Source organism: Taudactylus pleione, unplaced genomic scaffold (genome assembly GCF_031769625.1).
Source record: "Taudactylus pleione unplaced genomic scaffold, aTauple2 ptg000015l, whole genome shotgun sequence".
Classification (NCBI taxonomy): Eukaryota; Metazoa; Chordata; class Amphibia; order Anura; family Myobatrachidae; genus Taudactylus; species Taudactylus pleione.
In genome coordinates this window covers 3,875,468-3,895,639 of record NW_028284417.1, presented here as the reverse complement: position 1 = coordinate 3,895,639, position 20,172 = coordinate 3,875,468, and the positions used below count along the sequence as shown (strand labels likewise).

Here is a 20,172-nt window from a genome sequence, read left to right as displayed (position 1 = left end):
GTAAAATTGTCGCACTATACTCCGGATTCCTCAAGTACCGTATCCATTCATACGCTTGTCTCTCCAAGCCATGAATGAAAAGTAGGAGTGGACAACTTTGGATCAATATGCACCTTGCGGTCCTAGCTTATATGCAACAAGGTACCGGAAGGACAAAGGGCCTCATTCAAAGGCGGTCGGAGGATGCAAGTGGTCGCTCAGAAACTGGGCGGCCACTTGCATCCTGACCGCCCGCCTCTGTTGCGGTCATTAGGCTGTGGGTTAACACCCACAGCTCTAACGACCGCTCGGGTGATGGTCGCGATGGTCAGAGACCATCGCGACCATCGGGGCTTACGACGAGACCCTAGGGTAGGGTCTCACTTGTCGTAAGCCCCGGAGAGCTTCTGGCTTTGTCAGAGCCGGAAGCTCTCCACTGACATTAGTGCCCCACTGACTAGGAACGCCTCCGTTTGGGCTGTCACCCCCCCGGCCCGCCTTCCAAACGGGGCGAGCTGTCAATCAACATCGACAGCTCGCCCCCTTTGGAAAGAGACCCGCTACGACCGGCGCTGTCGGTCGTAGCGGGTCTCATGCATGCGCACGAGGGAGCCGGCTCCCTCGTGCGCATGCGCACTGGCAAAACATCGAGGTAAGGTCCAAGGTCCAAAGTGCTTGACTTGTGGCAAGAGGCACTAGTGTTTGATGATTAAGGGATAAGTGAGAAAACTTTACATTTTAAAGCAGTATAAAAGTTGTATATCATTAGGGATTTGCGACACAGTGTTATCACTGGGCTGAGATATCTGGATAGTTGGTTTTATTTATTACATTAATTTTTGGGATGGTATATTGGTTTAAGGGTTACACTACTTACAGCATGACTTTGCCCCCTTTTTAAAAATATTATTTTTTGTCATTCTATTTCCAGGAGTATGGAAAATATGGTAGTCATTCATGTCAATGTCTTAGTGTTTTGGAGAGTATCTAATGCAGCAAATCACTTCAAATAAAGTCCAGTATATGTCTATAGTATACATGGGGATAATATGGAGAATTTATCTTTCATTTTGCAAATTGTTTTCTTTTAAACATTTTGTACTTTTAGGGGGGGAATTCAATGTGATGTTGAATAGCTGCGAGAGGAAGCTCCCGAAGCTATTCAATTCAACGTGGTGTTTGGGGAGGCTAAGGATTTCTTCTTGCACCCCCCTGGGAATGCGAGGAGAAATCCGACAAAAGTGCTGGGCGCAGTTTTCTTGCTTAGCGCGGCACTAACAGCCACATGCCCGACACTTTAGTCAGAGAATAGTCAGAGAATGCCGGTTCTCAAGCGTAAACACCCATGGTAAGTCGTGAGAACCAGCATTCTCCGATATAACAGCGCACTGAATTGAATAGCTCCAGGAGCTCCCTCCCGCCGCTATTCAATTCGCATTGAATTTAATTCCACCCTTAGTTATTAAAGTCATCACCTAATTCATCATACAAAATAATATTTGACTTGTACAGTATAAAGAAAAAGTGTTGGTATAGCAACCAATCAGATGTTTGTTCTTATTTTCAAACTGCACTAAAAAAAATGGCAAGCAGAATCATATTGGTTTCTCCGAACAACAACTCCTTTTCCACAGTTACCTGTGGAATCATTGTCATAAAATGTCCCCCATATTTCCGAGCTGGTTACGGAGTTCAAACAAAACACTTACGGCCTCTAACTCTGTATCACTCTTCATCCTGAATATCTGTAAACAGGGCTGTCAGAGCTACATAAAACCATTAAGAGTGGCAGGAGAGCACCCAACAAGCTTCTATGCTCTCCAAAAACAATAATGGTGTATCAGCTTCCAAGGCCACCACTTTGTGCAGATCACTAGTGAGTATGTGGAAATATTCCAACCAAAGATTAAAACTCCCATAATATAGGATTGAACTAGAAAAAAACACTCATTCACCCTGCACTCAATCCAGCATTACGCTGTCCACCACACTAGAGGCGTCACTAAAAGTCATTCATCTCTCACACAATGCTACTCTATGGCAACTTCCTTTTTTTCACTTAAAGAAAAAAATTAAATGGAAATAAAATAAGAACATGATAGATTGGTTTTTTTGTGAAAAATGGCATCTGCTACTTTAAATCTAAAAACATGACAGGTGTGGTGTCTATATATCTGCATAAAAAGATGGGAAACATATCCTTATATCAATAGTTATCAAATACAATATATCTTACTAATGTGGCCATGTTTGGGCATTCCTTCACTAATACGGAGTATGACAAAGATACTTCATATTTGTTTATATACTGGGCCTTGGCCTCATCTATGAAGCACACTATGTATGAGAATAAGGACACACATTGGCTTTGCATACCTGTATCTTTCTGGCCAGCTTAGTGCACATCAATTTGCAGCATAATCTCCTCTCTCTGGGTATATATATGAAGAGGCACACTGGACCTCATTCAGAGGCGGTCGTTAGTTGCAAGCGGTCGCTCTAAATCAGGGCGGCCGCTTGCATCCTGAATGACCGCTTCCTTGTCGATCGTTAAGCTGTGGGTTACCACCCACAGCTTAATGACCGACCAGGTTGATGGTCGCGATGGTGATCACCATCGTGACCATCAGGGCTTACGACCAGACCCTAAGGTTGGGTCTGGGCACTTGTAAGCCCCAGGGAGCTTTCTGTTCTGATGAATGAAAAATGAAATTGAAAATGCCATTGGAAAAGGTTTAATTAAATGTAACATTTTTGAGTTCATAGCCTTCTATTTAATTGCTCAGTCTGCCTGCTCTGCTGGAGCAGAACATAGAGAGACAAATTAGGATGCATTTAAAATTAAAGGATGAGACCTTGAAGACGATTGGATTAGAGCTAGTGCTACTTTATTTTGTGGGGTACAAATTGTTGTGTAGCCCTGTGCATGGCAAGTAGCACCCCTACATATGTGATATTTCTACTTTATCTTGTTTCAATAATCAAGCACTGGAAAATGGAAATTAGTTTTGTAGTATAGTCCATGCTGTGCAGGGTACACCCTCAGTCTGTCCAACTCTCCCCCATTGGCTTGTGCCAACATCTGCTCATCCAAAAACACTGTTATCTAGCTCTGCAAACTTATGTGCATTGAAGGAAAGCAAAGGGCATGATGGGACCACAGAATATTTTGCTCTTTCCACTTCATATATTATGTCACACTGAGTTAGAGCAGTCATTGCAGCTTCTCTTCTGTGTGCCTATTTTCTACATCAAACATCCATCAGTCAGTAATTGTAATAATAGAAACAGCTTCAGCTGTGCCCCAGCCCCTCGGCCATACAAAATGCAATATTGCATTAATATTAGACAATTGGCCTGTGTCACCAACATAAAGAAATTCCCGGATGTCCCACCACATTATTACAACACACTCAAACACAGTAGAGCTGTTCTCCTACTAATATACAATACAGAAAATATGTTCTAAAGAATCATTGAACATTAAAAGTGCTGCAGGCATTGTTAAAAGGAGTATGTTTGTAACTGATCTTGAATGAAAAGTGTCATCTACTCACAAGTTTTTCTTTTTCTAAATGAGTCACCCTTCCTCACTATACTGTATATAGAATAGGCTTTTATGCCATAGAGATGTAACTGGTTGTCAGTATGGGCATAAGATACAGTATCTGGGAACAGAAGTTTTGGGGAATGGTGTGAATATACAATGATGTAAGGCCACATTCATCAGCATACAACATGCAGTATACTAATACCCCTTTTACACCAAAATCCCGGGTCCGACCCTGGAATTTGAAAACTGGTCAATCCCGGGTCGAACTCTGCTTCAGACCCCGTTTACACTGCAACTCGACCCGGGTTATTCTCGGGTTTGCCCCGTTTACACTGAAACCGGGTAATCCCTGCTTTTCTCTATAGAATTAAAAATGTTCTGTTTTAAGGTCTGACAAAGATGGTCACAAAAGGCAACAAAAGAGAGGGGTGGGGACTGTTTCCAGCATTGCTACAGGTTGCTGTTCTGGCTGTGGCAGGCTGTGTATCAGCCTGCGTTTTGTGGCTGCTGGTCAGGCTGTGGTGCAGGCTGCAGTTCTGGCTGTGGCAGGCTGTGTGCCTGCCTGCTTTTGTGGCTGCTGGTCAGGCTGTGGTGCAGGCTGCTGTTCTGGCTGTGGCAGGCTGTGTATCAGCCTGCGTTTGTGGCTGCTGGTCAGGCTGTGGTGCAGGCTGCAGTTCTGGCTGTGGCAGGCTGTGTATCAGCCTGCGTTTTGTGGCTGCTGGTCAGGCTGTGGTGCAGGCTGCAGTTCTGGCTGTGGCAGGCTGTGTGCCTGCCTGCGTTTGTGGCTGCTGGTCAGGCTGTGGTGCAGGCTGCAGTTCTGGCTGTGGCAGGCTGTGTGCCTGCCTGCTTTTGTGGCTGCTGGTCAGGCTGCTTTGGTGCAGGAGGTTAGGCAGGCAAGCGATGGCTTCATGTGCGTCTCTCTCTGCAGGGCACTGACAAATTACATCATCTGCTGATGCCCGAGACGCTCCAATCAGCATCTTTATATAATAATCATCAAAATTATAATAACTTAACATATTGCTACTGTGTTCAACTGAATTACTTTGTTTCCGTGACAGTGACAGCTCCATATAAGGGGGCAAGGAAAAATAGGTCCTCAGTAAGAATGCAGTAGTAATGCATAGATGCCAGACATACAAATGTCCTCACACCTCCTCAGAGTAAGAAAGACTTTTGTGCCCTCGGCTGTTGCAATGTCTTCAATACGGCCCTGGAGATGCAGGAGGAGGTGCTGAGTCTGCAACGGTCACTCCCCCTGCAATTCCCTGTCACCACTGAGCCAGGAACCAATGTATGTAGTTTCTTACCACCTTACATGACTGTGACAGAATGATGGCATTACAAAAGAGATTATGGGCACCTTCTAAACTGCATGTTTATAAACATCCATGTGCTGTATAGCATCTGCAAATATAACATTAATAAACATTCATTTTAAGAAAGATACTAATGAAGATCAGTTTAAAAATTATCTACTAACTGGGATACCTGGTGTTGCATGGGTTGAAGAATGGACCTTAAAGTACATTTGCAGCCTTCATTTTTTACATTGCAGACCAACATTGGGGACCAAGGCATATAAAAATGTGCTTGGAGGAAATTAGTAACTGTCGGTGCAGGTGCAGTGTGACAGTTGATTCTCCGACTCACTGCTCTTCCGCTGGAGCTCTGCCTGCCCCCCACTGGTACATATAAGCCTGAGCCTTCAGATCAGTGCAATTTTAGAGACTGGAAGACATTCTGAGCGAAGTTGCTTAAACCAAAATTTCAAATCAGAGACTGCACGGCCTACTTGGTGAGCACCATATAGACTTTCATGGCTCTGATGAACTTCAAACATAGCCAAAAACCCAATCCTGGTCAAACTACCATGCCAAATTTGGTGGAGCTAGGTATAAAACTGTGGCCGTGCAAAAAGGTCAAACAGACACATTAAATTCACATAACCTCACTTAGGAGATGTATCAAAACTTAATGACAGATAGTGAAACAGTTGCCCGTAATGACCAATCAGCTGCTTCACTTTAAGTATCTGCATGTAGGGCCGATGGAGGATGTCGCTGACAGCGCGCAGGAGCGACTTAGTGGGTACACACTGGACGAGGTACCCGATATGTCGCTCCGATCCGCTGGATCGGATGACATATAGTCTAATGTGTACCCAGCATAAATCCACAGTGCTGTCCAAATATGCCATAGGAATGGCTGCACATGCTGCAAGTCATCAATGCCTAAAATAAAATATGTTTTAAAACAGAAGGTGTCCTGTAATAGTGGACCACAAAAAGCCTTGAAGTCGACACATTGAACCCATATATCTTTTGGCTGCATCACACATAAGAACCTGGATTATCAGCTCTGGACTTGTGGCTGCATAGACCCAGGACCTGGGGCAACTGATTTGTAGATACAGCACTGTTCTCATTTGCACGTCATTTATATTCTAGTCTTGTGTTGAAAGTTAAAGGCTTATTTACCTAACAAAAAATTTTACAAACTACATAATTTGTGATAAATTATTTTAATATATTGGGACAGACCTGCAGGAGGCAGGGAGGACTGAGGAGGCCAGAACCTATACCTGTAGGAGACAGGGAAGGCCACCAAGACTGAGTTGTGCTTTGTGTAGCTGTGGCAGCCAAGCCAGGCTCGAGCCGACGATAGACCTGAAGAGAAGCAGGCAGAGACTTTGTGACGCAGACTAGCTGCCAAAGGTAGTCAGGGGCAAAGAATTTAGTCAGTGCCCTGAATGGGGGCTAGGCATTTGTTATTTTCTTTCTACAGTATGCTGACAGTAGCATTTTTCTTTTATTTATACCTGAAAAGATGTGTGGACCCTGATTGAGCACCTTAGATACTGCACCACTGACACCCATCTACCAGCTAATTACCCCAAGTCTTTACAGTATTTATTTCATACAGGACTGAAAAGAGCAGCATTTGGATGTCACCACTTATATTGTATTAATATTATGAAACTTAAAAAAGGAATCTCACACATATTTGTTGAGATACTCAAGCTCATAATAAAATGATTTGTAAATGATTATTGTTAACTTTTTTTGCTAATTGCTGTAGAAAACAAAATAAGCAGATATTCAATTTGTTTCAGTTGTAAGATGGAAATTCCAGCTGACGTGTTAAGGTAGAAATGACACTAGTTGTGAGTTACTGAAGTCAGCAACATTTACAAACTACAAACTCAGTAAGTTGTATCAGTTATGCCCCTCTCCATAATGACACCAAGAGCGGGGAGGGTTGTAATGCAGCGGGACGCTCTAGAACGTTGGCAAAGGGGCATGGCCTCATGGGCAGGGGACGTGGCCTTGCGGGTAGGGGGCATGGCCTCGCATCCCGAACCCCTGTTTTAGACACTCCAGGGGTCCCGGAGATGAGAACTGCCCCCGGGGACAAGTCTGTGTGCAGTGCCAGCTCCTTTACTGTGTTTGGACCCGACATAATGCATCATTATGCACCCGGCTCCTGTCACTAAGGAGAAGTCGGCACTTTGGTTTCACCCCTCGGTGGGTGACACCCAGGTGTAACCCGCACCACCCTTGTAATGACACTAAGTTTAACTTTGTCTCCACTTATCCAATCTGATAGGGGAGTATCTCAGGCACAGGTAATACAGCTGATCTATAAATAGAGCACAAACTAAAATAATTTTCTTTAGCAGAAGAATAATACCAAAACTTACATTTAAAAAATATGTTACTAGGTGAATCTTAAGGTTTTATCTAACGAAAGCTTATTGACTGGATGAACATACATTTCACTATGATGGCATAGAGTTAGATAATCGTTTTATCTCAAAACCAGTGTTTTAAAGGTAAACCTAATGTTAACAAAATTGTTAAAAAATCTGTGCTGATGTTAATCCAATGGTGCAATAAAACACCTTAATTTCTTGGATTTGGTTCCAGATTTATATTAGCAGAAACAACACTGGGGGCATATCCAATTGGCCATGAGGTTTTGCCTGCAAAAAATTATGGAGACTTCACTACCAATTTTAGATTGGTCGCTGTTTTTTTTGCGTACAAAATCCAGCGAGAGTGGAACTCCCCACACTCAGCTGCCGATGCTGAGTGTGGGGAGCGGGTGCAGTGTAGTGTAGTGTGTGTGGGGAGCCGGTAGCGGGTTAGGGATAGTGTAGTGTAGATAGTGTGTGATGGGAGCAGGTGCAGAGTTAGCGGGTGCAGTGTAGTGTGGTGTGTGCAGGGTTCGGGGCAGTATAGTGTACTGTAGGTAGTGTGTGCAGGGAGCGAGTGCAGTGTAGTGTAGTATGTGCGGGGAGCCGGTGCAGGGTTAGGGGCAGTGTAGTGTACTGTAGGTAGTGTGTGCAGGGAGCGAGTGCAGTGTTAGGGGTAGTGTAGTGTAGGTAGTGTGTGCGGGAACAGGGTTAGCGGCGGCAGTGTAGTGTAGTATGGTGTGCGCGGGGAGAGGGTGCAGGGTTAGGGGAAGTGTAGTGTAGTGTGTGCAAGGTTAAGGGTAGTACTGTACCTGTCATGAGCTGGCCAGTCCATGGAAGTTGTCTGTAACGCTGGAGAAGAAACGGGGAAGGAGGACAGCGCTGCAGAAGTAACTAATTAACGACTAATTAAGCTAATTGGAAATTTCTTAAGTAGTCATTAGGGGGTGTCCAAAAGATTCCAGAGACATTTCCTTAAAATAAAATCTGACCTGCTCTGGAGGTGCTCAAAAAAAACTAAAATAAAATCAAAACCCCGCACCCAATTGGATACCAAAAATCTTGCACCTGTGGGAAAAACACTGCTGGTGCGAGATTTTTGGTAAACTCTGACCTAATTGGATATGTCTCTATGAGCTATATTTACTAAGCGGCGGGTTTTCAAAGATGCTGATTTTGTACGGTTTTGCCAGCAGTATTTAACATGACAGTAATATTGTATTTTATAGTATTGTCCTCACTGGCACTAAAATATTTTGCATGATTTAACTTAGTAGCAAAGCAATAAGGCTAGCAGTAGGTACAGGATGCCTGGAACCCAGCTGTAATGTAAGCTAAGGGATTATTTCAGTGTCATTGTGAGGTGTATAGTGTAGCACAGCAGTACCACAATAATTCAGGAATTCTGGAAAGAGTCCTATATCTGCAAGCAATGTAGGGGAAATATGTGCGGATAAGATATAAGAGGCACAGTTAAAATTTAGTATTGGCTGCTTTTAATTACATCATTGGTTTGAACTCTTTGATACAATAAACCTTGTTCTAAAGCTGCTGTTATTGTGACTAGTTTGATTACAATAGCAACAGCAATACAGAAAAAAAAATAACAAAAATATAATGGATGTAAGCATAAATGTGTGGAGATATGAAACATTAAACCTGGTGACAGATACGCAAAGTTAATTAGCCAGTTTGGTCTGATTACACTGCATGTGGTGCCACCACACGGCCATAGAAAACTCTGATGTGATGCTTTTACTATTTTAATAAGAGATATACTGTATACGTTAATTTGTGACACTATAATACTGTATATTAATCTTTCCCATTTTTTTGTCAATATGATTTTTTTTGTTGTCAAATAGAATAGATGGGTGTTGTTGCCCCATATGGGTCCCAGACACATAAGAGCTAGTGTGGTCAACAGGGCTGGATTAATAACGGGCGGGTGGTGCTGCAGCTCCAAGCCCACCATGAAAATAGGCCCACAGTATCCAGTCACTGTTGTGCAGACAGGATAAAAAAAAATTCCCTACGAACACTGCATTGTATTGAACCTGACCAGACAACTGAGAATCCGGAGCCGTACCATTGCCCTCACCCCCTCGACCCTCCAAAGCTCCACCCCCATGCTGGCCAAATCTCCACCCCTATGCTTCCCGAAACTCTACCTCCAGGCCATCCGAAGCTCCGCCCTCAAGTCATGCTAAAGCTCCCTTCGGCAGCCCACAGTTGCCTCCCCTGGGTCACTAGAAGCTACGGTAACTGGGCCATCTGAAGCCCTGCCCATTCCCCCTACCCAGGGCCCTTTTGGCAACTTTGTTGACAGCTGCCCCTGGGAACACAAATTATTAGAAGACAACCCTGCGGGTGGAGTGCAGAGGCAGAGCTGAATTGTATGGGAGGGAAGGCAGCTGTCACTGCACTACCAAACAGGTTAGTCTGGAACCTATGTATGTGTGTGTATATATAAATATATATATACACTGTGTATTTGTATGTATATATGTTCGTGTTTGCATGTGTATATATATGTATGTATGTGTGTATATGTATGTATGTAGGTTCTTCTAAATAACAATATGTAGAGGACAATCAAAAGTGGTACTCTGGAGACTTTTTATACTGTATAAAGTGAAACAACAGCGTCTTTATTCCATTCAACGTTTCGGGCCTCTGTCCGTCATCAGGTCCCTGATGACGGGCAGAGGCCCAAAACATTGGATGGAATAAAGACGCTGTTGTTTCACTTTATACAGCAAGCCTCTAGAGTGTCACCTTTGATTGTCATATACAGTACCAGTCAAAAGTTTGGACACACCTTCTCATTCAATGGTTTTTGTTTATTTAAATTATTTTCAACATAGTAGATTAATACTGAAGACATCAGAACTATGAAAGAACATATATGGAATTATGTTGTAAACAAAAAAGTATTAAACAAATCAAAATATGTTTTATATTTTAGATTCCGCAAAGTAGTCCCCTTTTGCTTTGATGACAGCTTTGCACACTCTTGGCATTCTCTCAATCAGCTTCATGAGGAAGCCTCCTGGAATGGTTTTCCAACAGTCTTGAAGGAGTTCCCAGAGGTGCTGAGCACTTGTACTACATGGGGCTGATTATGCATGTAGCTAGCCCATTATTATATTATTTGGTTCTGCTAGATATAAAACATAGATGGGTAGGACTTGGATGATGTTATTTCCGGTGTTTTGACATAAGGAGTGAGCACAGGTAAGTGGTGGGGGTATTTAAATGAGGTTTTAGACACTGTGGTGATACATACTGTACAGTTCCTTTGTCTGATGTTTCGTCTTGAGAAAGGTAAATATATTATATAAAATATGTGTGCGTTAGTGTATAGGGAGCTGCTGCATCACTGAAGGGTGATGATGATCAATAATCACTTTGTTGCAGTGGCTATGGATGTGGGATACACACTTAAAGAAATATGTCAAAACAATTTTGGATTTTTTTCTTTTCTCTTTTTCTATTCTTATCCATCAAGGAAATGCAGACTCTGCAGTTCTCAACCTTTCACAAAAAAACAAAACAAAAACTTTTACTTGTTATAGCTCCACTGTAAAGTGGTTGAAGGTAGGCCACAAACCCTGTGTAGACCACACCCACACACTAGGCATGATCTCACATCACTAGTCACACTGGCACAGTGCTGGTCATACTCCCCTGCAGCGGTACACAATAGGCCTTCAAAAATTTCAGCTCCAGGCCAGGGGCGTAACTAGAACTTTTTGGGCCCCATAGCAACATTTTTAAGGGCCCCCCCTAACTTAGGTCTTACACAATAACCACAGTAGTTCCCCTAAAACATTAAATGCCCACTGTAATGGTGCACCTTATGCAATGCCCACTGTAATGGTGCCCCTTAAGCAGTGCCCCCAGTAGTGAGCCCCCTGTAGTTGCCCCCAGTAATGAGCCCCCTGTAATGCCCCCAGTAGTGAGCCCCCTGTAATGCCCCCAGTAGAGAGCCCCTTGTAATTGCCCCCAGTAGTGAGCCCCCTGTAATGCCCCCAATAGTGAGCCCCTTGTAGCTGCCCCTAGTAGTGAGCCCTGTGTAGCTGCCCCCAGTAGTGAACCCCCTGTAGCTGCCCCCAGTAGTGACTTCCTGTAGCTGCCCCCAGTAGTGACCCCCTGTAGCTGCCCTCAGTAGTGAGACCCCAGTAACTGCCCCAGTAGTGAGCCCCCTGTAGTGACCCCCTGTAGCTGCCCCCAGTAATGAGCCCCCAGTAGTGACCCCCTGTAGCTTCCCCCAGTAGTGAGCCCCCTGTAGTGAGCCCCCAGTAGCTGCCCCCAGTAGTGAGCCCCCTGTAATGCCCCCAGTAGTGAGCCCCCTGTAGTGAGCCCCCAGTAGCGACCCCCTGTAGCTGCCCCCAGTAGTGACCCCCTGTAGCTGCCCCCAGTAGTGAGACCCCAGTAGCTGCCCCAGTAGTGAAGCCCTGTAGCTGCCCCCAGTAGTGACCCCCTGTAGCTTCCCCCAATAGTGAGCCCCCTGTAATGCCCCCAGTAGTGAGCCCCCAGTAGCTGCCCCCTGTAGTGAGCCCTCTGTAATGCCCCCAGTAGTGAGATCCCAGTAACTTCCCCCCACGCGCGCGGGCGCGTGCGCACACACAAAACAAACCAAAAAAAACTTACCTTATCCCCGCTCCTGTGAAGCCGCCGACCGCCCCGTCGCCCGCTCCTCGGCACTATGAGAGTGACGTCATGACGTCACTCCCATAGTGCACTGCGGGACCAGGAAGACGGAGCTCATTCCTGAGCTCCGTCCCCGGCGTCAGCTCCTCGGCACTATGAGAGTGACGTCATGACGTCACTCCCATAGTGCATTGCGGGACCCGGAAGACGGAGTGAGCTCCGTCCTCCGGCTGCAGCCAGGGGTTTGAGTAGGAGTCGGGCGTCCGCTGGTAACACAATCTCAGCGGGCGCCCGGCATATGGAAAGTGCAGGGGGTGCGATCGCTGGGCCGGCGGGCCCCTTAAGCCGCCGGGCCCCATAGCAACCGCACCCCCTGCACCCTCCATAGTTACGCCACTGCTCCAGGCCCATGTGAACCTTAATCTGGCACTGGTGGTCAATAATCAAAACTTTTATTTTTTATGTTCCCTGGATGAAGTTTGATGGATTTCAGTGGGCTGGGAAGAGTGGGGGTCGCGCCACGAGGCCAGACCCCCGTGACTCACGGCACGCCCCCTTGAAACGAAACCACTCACCCTTCGCGAGCACGCACAGGGTGGACTGCCAGGGCTGATGTACAGCCCCAGTCCGTCCCTGCCTTGTGGCTTGGGATCTGTGCTATATACTGGAGACATTGGAGTTATTCTTTATACTAGGGCATGTATTTTACACAACCCATGATGCTGTACAATAATATATACTGGGCAAGGAGATGTAAAGTTTGTAATTTCATAGTCTTGTATTACAGTATATATTGGTTGAGGATGCATACATACAGATGTGTCCTCCTACATATAGCCTCCTTGCGCATTAAACAGCCCTTCTAGTCGTGCCATGCTGTGGCGTGACTCTGTAGCTCTGTGTCTTTCCGTGCAACTTTTGACCTTCAAATGCATCTTATTCGCAAAGTGATGTGAATAGGTAGCGCAAGCAGCTTCTGCTGATTAAAATGATATGCAGCATGCCTATATTCTGTGACTGACTGCGGGTGTATCTGCAAGCAAAAAGCTACGTTATAGTGTCAGCAACTGGAACACTGTAACGTAGCATTTCGCATGCAGTTACACCCGCAGACGCACACAGAATATAGACATGCTGCATATCATTTTAATCAACAGAAGCTGCATGTGCTATCTATTCGCATCGCTGTGCGAATAAAATGCATTTGAAGGTAAAAAGTTGCATCCATTTTATTATTTTTGAGGAAATGTTCTGCCTGCTAAATGTATATTTGTAACACTTTTGATACCACTGGGGTGATTAATTTGATTTATTTAATATCACATTTAGAAGTGCTGACTGACATACTAGTTTGCCAAAAAAGTTTTATTCCAAAACATAAACTTATTTCACATTATATACTTATTTCAGCTTTTTTTGTTTACATTTTATTGCAGGTTATTTTAAATTGAAATTATTTAAAATTAACAAGTTTGGTATCTACGTTATAGTGGACCTTATGTAATAGCCTGTGAGATGCGTACATTTTTAAAGAAGCAATCATTTAAATGGTAAACCCAGGATGGTTTTGCCTTTTAAACTATTGCTGCTTTAAATATATGGGCTAACTCATCTGAACTGCGCTAGTGCTGCATCTTGCAGGCTATTACATAAGGCCCACTGTTTATTAAGTAGCATTAAGATCTCATAGTAATTAAATTTTCTGGCCCTAGAGATGGCTAGATTGGTTTTTAATAGCTTTCTAAAAAATGGTCTTAATTACTTCACTGGCTTGATGCAATCTATTGAACGCATTTGATATTACACATTGTTCTGTAAAGTTCAAAGCACTGCAGTTATCCACAATGCGTGAGGTTATGTTCAAACCTGAGAAAGGAGGACATTTGTGCTGTAGTGTCATGAACACTGACATACCGGCCTTATGGTTTACTAAAGTCTAATTCCACCCAAAACTGAAAAAAAAGCTTTTGTGTGAGCATCCTGAACATTACAAATTATTACATACTTATGTTCCGACAACCCACCACCCCGTGGTTATACAGGCCTCTAACAGTTATTCTCAGTCAGGGGATTATGTCAACTACCTGCTGGCAGCATGTTGTTGGTGGACAACACACAGAAGACAGACATTGAGTACCCTTATGTCTGCTGCGGTACAGCTCCTACCAAGGAATGACTTTTATCGTACATGCAGCATGTTGTAGGTCAGACTTTGGAGAGCATGATGGGTTTAGGTGGTCTGCAAGAAAACATCTTGGGCCAAATGTAATAGGGTGAAAGTTTAGAAAAGTTAGAGTTTCTGACACTACTTTGCCAATGTAATAGAGTCCAAAAACAAAGTAACAGAGCGAACTTGCATGTTTTTTTAGACTTAAAAACTCTCATGATTTAAAATCTCATTCAGATGTTTTCCCATTTTGAAGATAAAACTCAACCAATGTGAGAGTTTACTGCTAAACTCTCACATTTTCTAAACTCTCACCCTATTACATTTGGCCCCTTGTGTTCTATATTTACATTTATGTTTAACTTTTAGAAGACCACCCACTCCTTTGTTGAGACGTCCTTTAAACTACACCTACTGTAAGTCCGCTATCAGTAGCTACAGTATTCTAGGTTAATAAAGACTGCAATCATCTATTCATACAAATTACAAATTGTAACAGATGTGCTTCAACTTCTTCAATAAAGCAATCTCACTGTAACAAAGAACAGTTAGGGACACTTTTAAGCTACACTAGTGAGCCCCCCCCCCCCCCCCCCCCGATTAAGGAGAATGGCATTTACATGACAGCTCTTTAAGGTCTGTTATACCTCAGATGCACTTTATAAGTACACAAATACCAATAGTTAAAGACTCAGTGTCTCCTTACTCTCGTGACACATTTAAAATAAGGAGAGGCTGCAGTTTAAAGGAATTGGGAGACAATTAGAAAGGGGTGGTCCAAAATTAATAGAGGCTGGACTATAAAATTATATTTTTTTGTTCGCCAGCATGGGTATTGGATGTTTGTAGTATGCTGGAAGCTTATGCTGACACAGAATATCCAACTACAGAGGGCCTAATTCATCATGGTTGGGACTTTTCAGCAGTAGCGTAACTAGGGGGTGTCAAGCGGGGTACGTGCCCTGGGCGCTTCGGCAGGCCTGCCGACCAAGGCATCATAACCGCAACGCCCATCCCCCCTTCCCCCCCACCACTGCCATTGTCATGTAATGAGCAGGCAACGGTGTCTGCTGGTGCTGACTGTAAGGGGAGCTGCAGCAGAAGCGTGCATTCCTATCCTGAGAGCTGCTGAGTGTCTTCCTTCCCCGGCACTCTCTCAGCTCCGGAGCAGCCAGGTGATTATTAGTTTTTCTGCGAGGGGGGATGGACTGCCACGGGGGGGCAGACTGCCGTGGGGGGGAGAGGGGAGGAGGTGGGGGTGGACTGCCGCGTGGGGGTGAGGGGGGGTGCATTTGTGTGAATGAGGTGTGTGTATCTGTGTCATTGTGTGTGTGTGTAAGTGTGTGTATCTGATCTTTGTTGGTGTGTGTGTATCTTTGTCAGTGTGTGTGTATCTGTGTCAGTGTTTGTGTGTGTCAGTGTGGGTGTGTGTATCTGTGGTGGTATGCTAAGTGACAACGCAGGGGGGGAGGTGATGGTGTGGCTGAGAGATGACACGGGGGGAGGCGATGGTGTGGCTGAGAGAAGACGCAGTGGTGATAGCGTGGCTGAGAGACGATGCAGGGGAGGAGGTGATGGTGTGCTGAGAGATGACGCAGATGGGAGGCGATGGTGTGGCTGAGAGACGATGCAGGGGGGAAGGCGATGGTGTGCTGAGAGATGATGCAGATGGGAGGTGATGGTGTGGCTGAGAGACAAAGCAGGGGGGAGGCGATGGTGTGGCTTAGAGAAGACACAGTGGTGATGGTGTGGCTGAGAGATGATGCAGGGGGGAGGCGATGGTGTGGCTGAGAGATGACACAGGAGGGAGACGATGGTGTGGCTGAGAGACGATGCAGGGGGAAGGTGATGGTGTGCTGAGAGATGATGCAGATTGAGGTGATGGTGTGACTGAGAGACGACGCAGGGGGGAGGAGATGGTGTGGCTGAGAGATGATGCAGGGGGAGATTGTGTGGCTGAGAGACGCAGGGAGAAGAAAGTTACACAGGGGGAAAGAGTCTGGTTGAACCGCTGTTCTATGATGATGACCTTCTTAATATTCCTACACAAACAGGCATCTTCCGGATGATGTGACCTACATGAATAGTGAATACTGACTGAAGATGCAGTCTTCCCAGGGGAGTACATTTCTTCAGAAGTTCCACGTTGTGAGAAACTACCGTATAGGTAAGGTGCATATAGAATGGAAAGGAATGTTCCCAGAGTGACGAGAAATGGGTGGCGTGTCATTTTTACACACCCCTTTTTCAATGGCCACGCCCTTTCGGTATGTGACCATGCACAATTTTTTTGCCCGCGTGCCTTAGCCACACAAATATGTTTTTCTCTGTGTTTGTGCGTGTGGGAGGTGGGCACCATTCTTCTACTTGACTTGGGCTCCAAAGACCCTAGTTACGTCACTGCTCTTCAGTAGCAGTAGTAGGTTCCCTGAATAAGAGAGAATTATTTTTGCAGCAGTAGAAAGGGATAAACTTTATAGATGGTCATTCCTAATACTAGTCAATTAGTTGAAAACTGTATTACATTGATTTACTGCTATACTAGTTTAGTGATAAAAGCTATAGCAACCACCCAATCACTGCTTTCACGTGGTGTCATGTGTGACAGAATGATCCAAAACAAGAGGCACTGGGTGTATCTCCTGAACTGTAAGGTTCTCAGACATTGGACCACTGCAATTCTGCAACATCTTGTACGACTATATTAGAAACAAACAAAGATGTCCCAGAAAAAATAGCTGTATGTAAAATAAGTGTAGTGATGCTCATATATGCACCACAAGATAAGCAGATGTGCAGCACATTTCATTATGTGCGCATGAGCCTAGTTTCTTGCTTAAGAGGAACATGTCCAGATTCCAATTCTTGTAAAAATAAACACTGTGTGCTCTTGCTGGGCTGGCTGGAAGTGCGCATGATATAAGGAGCAAATAGTTTCAGCTCTGATCCAGACTACTACCACTTGAGGACCACCCGCTCACATTATTTTTTCTAAAGAACTGTCCTGATTGCCAGACACCAAAGGGCACACCAAAAAAAAGTGGCATGATTCTATATATCAGGGAACGTAATTAATGTGTGTCCATTAAAAACATAGAGCAAGATTCATTAAGGGTCGGTTTTTACAAGCAGCTGATTCTCTGCTGTTTTGACTTTGAAATTTAAAACCGCAATGATACTGAATGCTAATCACTCCTGGTTTTGCATTTTATATTACTGCCGTTTAACATTTTGGGATTAAAATTACAAAGCATCGGCGGCTTACATAAACTGTCGGAATTCTAGCCCATATTTGTTATGTCAAATTATTAGCTTATATTTAGTTATTGCAGCTCCTGATGCATTCACTTTGTGTCATCAGAACATGGGAAATGTTGCATCCCTGCAGATGACTTTGTGCATGTTGCATTAAATCTGTATATTTGGGCCTTGGGAAATGCACTTTTGCACTTTGTATATAACCTTAATGTGCTTTTGAATCAAAATCTGCTACTGCTGTTACTCACATATTTCACCAGAAGTAGAACTACAAGGTAGCTAGCCAGTGTTTAATATATTGAACACACAGCTCTTTAATTAAGTCTAATCAATTAAAATCAACTAGCTGAGCATGACAGTATTCAGTAGTGATTCATATTTACCTGTTGAAGATGAATTATAACCATCTGGTTCTTCAATGATTTAATGCATAGTATGATGAGAAACAAAAGAAAGAAATCAGCAGAGTATACATTAGACAAGTATGAGCTACAAAAGACAAATGAGAAACATAACACAATATGCTCTGAGGGAAAAAACTGAGTCATATGATAAAGTTATTAAACATAGGGCATGTAAAATTAAGGAAAACTACAATAAATAAAATAACAGACAGAAATGATAGAAATTAAGATATGTAAACTGAAAGAGCAAATAAAGATTTCCACTTCCTTTATAACTGGTGTAATAACAAAAGCTTAATGTCAGCGATCTCAATTTTTGAGAGCCCAAAGGATTTGTGAATGCTCATTTGTACATACTGTAACAAGCTGCCTTATTCTTAGCATACTTCATTTAGTTGTAGTTTTCCTTTTAAACATTGAAAGTGAAATGTGATACAAGAAAGCTCTATCAATCTCACAGTTTTGTTCAAAATGCTGCAGTAATTTGTGTCATCTTTCTGTGTTCTGTTTCATTTATATTATTGCAATGTTCTCTGCAAATTAAACTGACTGGGTTTAACTGTAGTAAAATGATAACAAATTATCTTCACTAAGAACAATATGCAAAATGACACAATTTAAACATGAATTTTATAAAACAGTATCAACAAGAAAGAAATCATGAACATGCTAAGTAACTGTAACAAGACATGCACAGACATAAATATGAGGTTAGGCCTATCAAACATTTCTTTCATTGAATAGTCTCTTTTTCAAACACTCTTTAGCATTTTTTAGTTGTATGAAAAGTGATTAAAATATATAAATAAAAGTAACTATTTTATTTTGTAGAATATGTCCATACATTTACTAGCTGGATGTAATGAAATCAATTAATATTGACAATCTAGGTTAAATTAAATCTACTACTTAGTAGCAAGACACACAATACAGTAATAAGCCTGTCCCATACTTGGCTATGCCAGCACACACATCCTTAAATGTACATCTACAATTTTGCAGTTGCTCTTGACAGAGCTTTATTTTTACATTGTTTAGCAGATTGGATAATTACTATTTTGCTAACATGTGATGCAGTCTGCAGAACATTTTGTTTTCAAATGATAACAAAAAATATACACACAGACTGTACAGAGCACCTAATGCTATTCAGGAATAGCTTCAAACTGGATTCATATGGAGCTGAAAACATATATTGAAAGCTAACTATACGTATTATAACACTGGAGTGAGATGTATACATGAATAGATATACGTGCTCTACTTGTTGGTCACTTAAAAGTAACCCTAATCTCAAAGATATATACGTTGTGTAAGAGCAAAGAATATGTTAGACACAGTTTTACGCAATCTCTCATTACAGACCTTGAGAAAAGATATGTAGTTGTTTGTATATTCCCACTTTGCTAATTTTGGATGTTCATGGGTCTGACCATGCCCTAATGACAATATATCATGCCTTCAGTTATGTTATAACTGCTCCTGCCACTACAGGCAATTCCCAAAGGCATATATTACGTGGGGTCAACTAACATGAAAATGATTGACAGGAGAACTTTAAGAGAGGTATAAGGTACAATGACACAAACAATGGTAGTGTAGGGGTTGGTGCATCAAGCAGTGAAAAGAGAGAAGTGGACTAGTAGAGAATTTGCACATAGCAAACAATCAGCTTCAAGGTAGTGTTTATCAAGTACATTCTAAAAAAAAGATAAGTAGAAGCTGATTTGTTGCTATGGGCAACTTCTCCTCTAGTCAACTTCTCCACTCTTTTCACTGCTTGATACTGGTCATCGACCTCCTAGTGTCTTGTTTGTATGTAGTTACCATCCTGGTGGTTGGGATGGTGGCGCTCAGAATACCGGCGCCGGAATCCCAACAGCTGTCGGAATCCTGGCACTAAAATCCTGACCGCCGGCATCCCGTAGGTAAGCATTAGGGTTAGGGGGAGGGTTAGGTTTAGGGTTAGACACTAGGATAGTTAGGGTTAGGTTGATGGGTGGAGGGTTAGCATACTTACCTTAAAGATGTTGGAATTCTGACTGTCAGGGTGCTGCTGTTGGTATTCTGACCACCGGCATCCAGACCATCGGGATCCTGTACCCAACCCGTCTAGTTACATAATTTGTTTACACTTTACATCTCCACTCAAAAATTGACATTTAATTTTAAGTGGAGTCCATTAGGGTTTTTTAAGAAGTTTAAATAACTTGGGGTACAACGTCCTTCTTATCCAGTGTGTTCCCCATAATGGTTTCAATGAATGGGAGCTTTACTTGTAGCCTTCTGAGTAACCACCGGATCAGGAAAATGCTTTACCCCAGTAAGTAGGACATTACAGTTTATCATAACTGTTTTAGCTGTACCCAAAGTCAATTCTTGGCAGAAAAAGGAATCACATTGTTATAACTGCTTTATTGTAGATTATTGCTTAACTTTTTAAGTCTAGCATAATACA

The 20,172-nt window shown here is 43.3% G+C and overlaps 1 protein-coding gene across 15 annotated transcripts in view; it reads right to left on the bottom strand.

Annotated features, from left to right (window-relative positions):
• The window catches only part of RIMS1 (regulating synaptic membrane exocytosis 1), a 417,175-nt gene that overhangs the window by 132,823 nt on the left and 264,180 nt on the right, over window positions 1–20,172 (bottom strand). For 6 of the 15 annotated variants that reach the window (XM_088471345.1, XM_088471265.1, XM_088471230.1 and 3 more), the window contains one exon: window positions 17,694–17,723. The exons of the other annotated variants lie outside the window; for them this stretch is intronic. In XM_088471345.1, coding sequence (XP_088327471.1) covers window positions 17,694–17,723 — 30 coding nt within the window. The remainder of the gene's footprint in view (window positions 1–17,693; window positions 17,724–20,172) is intronic. 15 annotated transcript variants of the gene reach the window in all.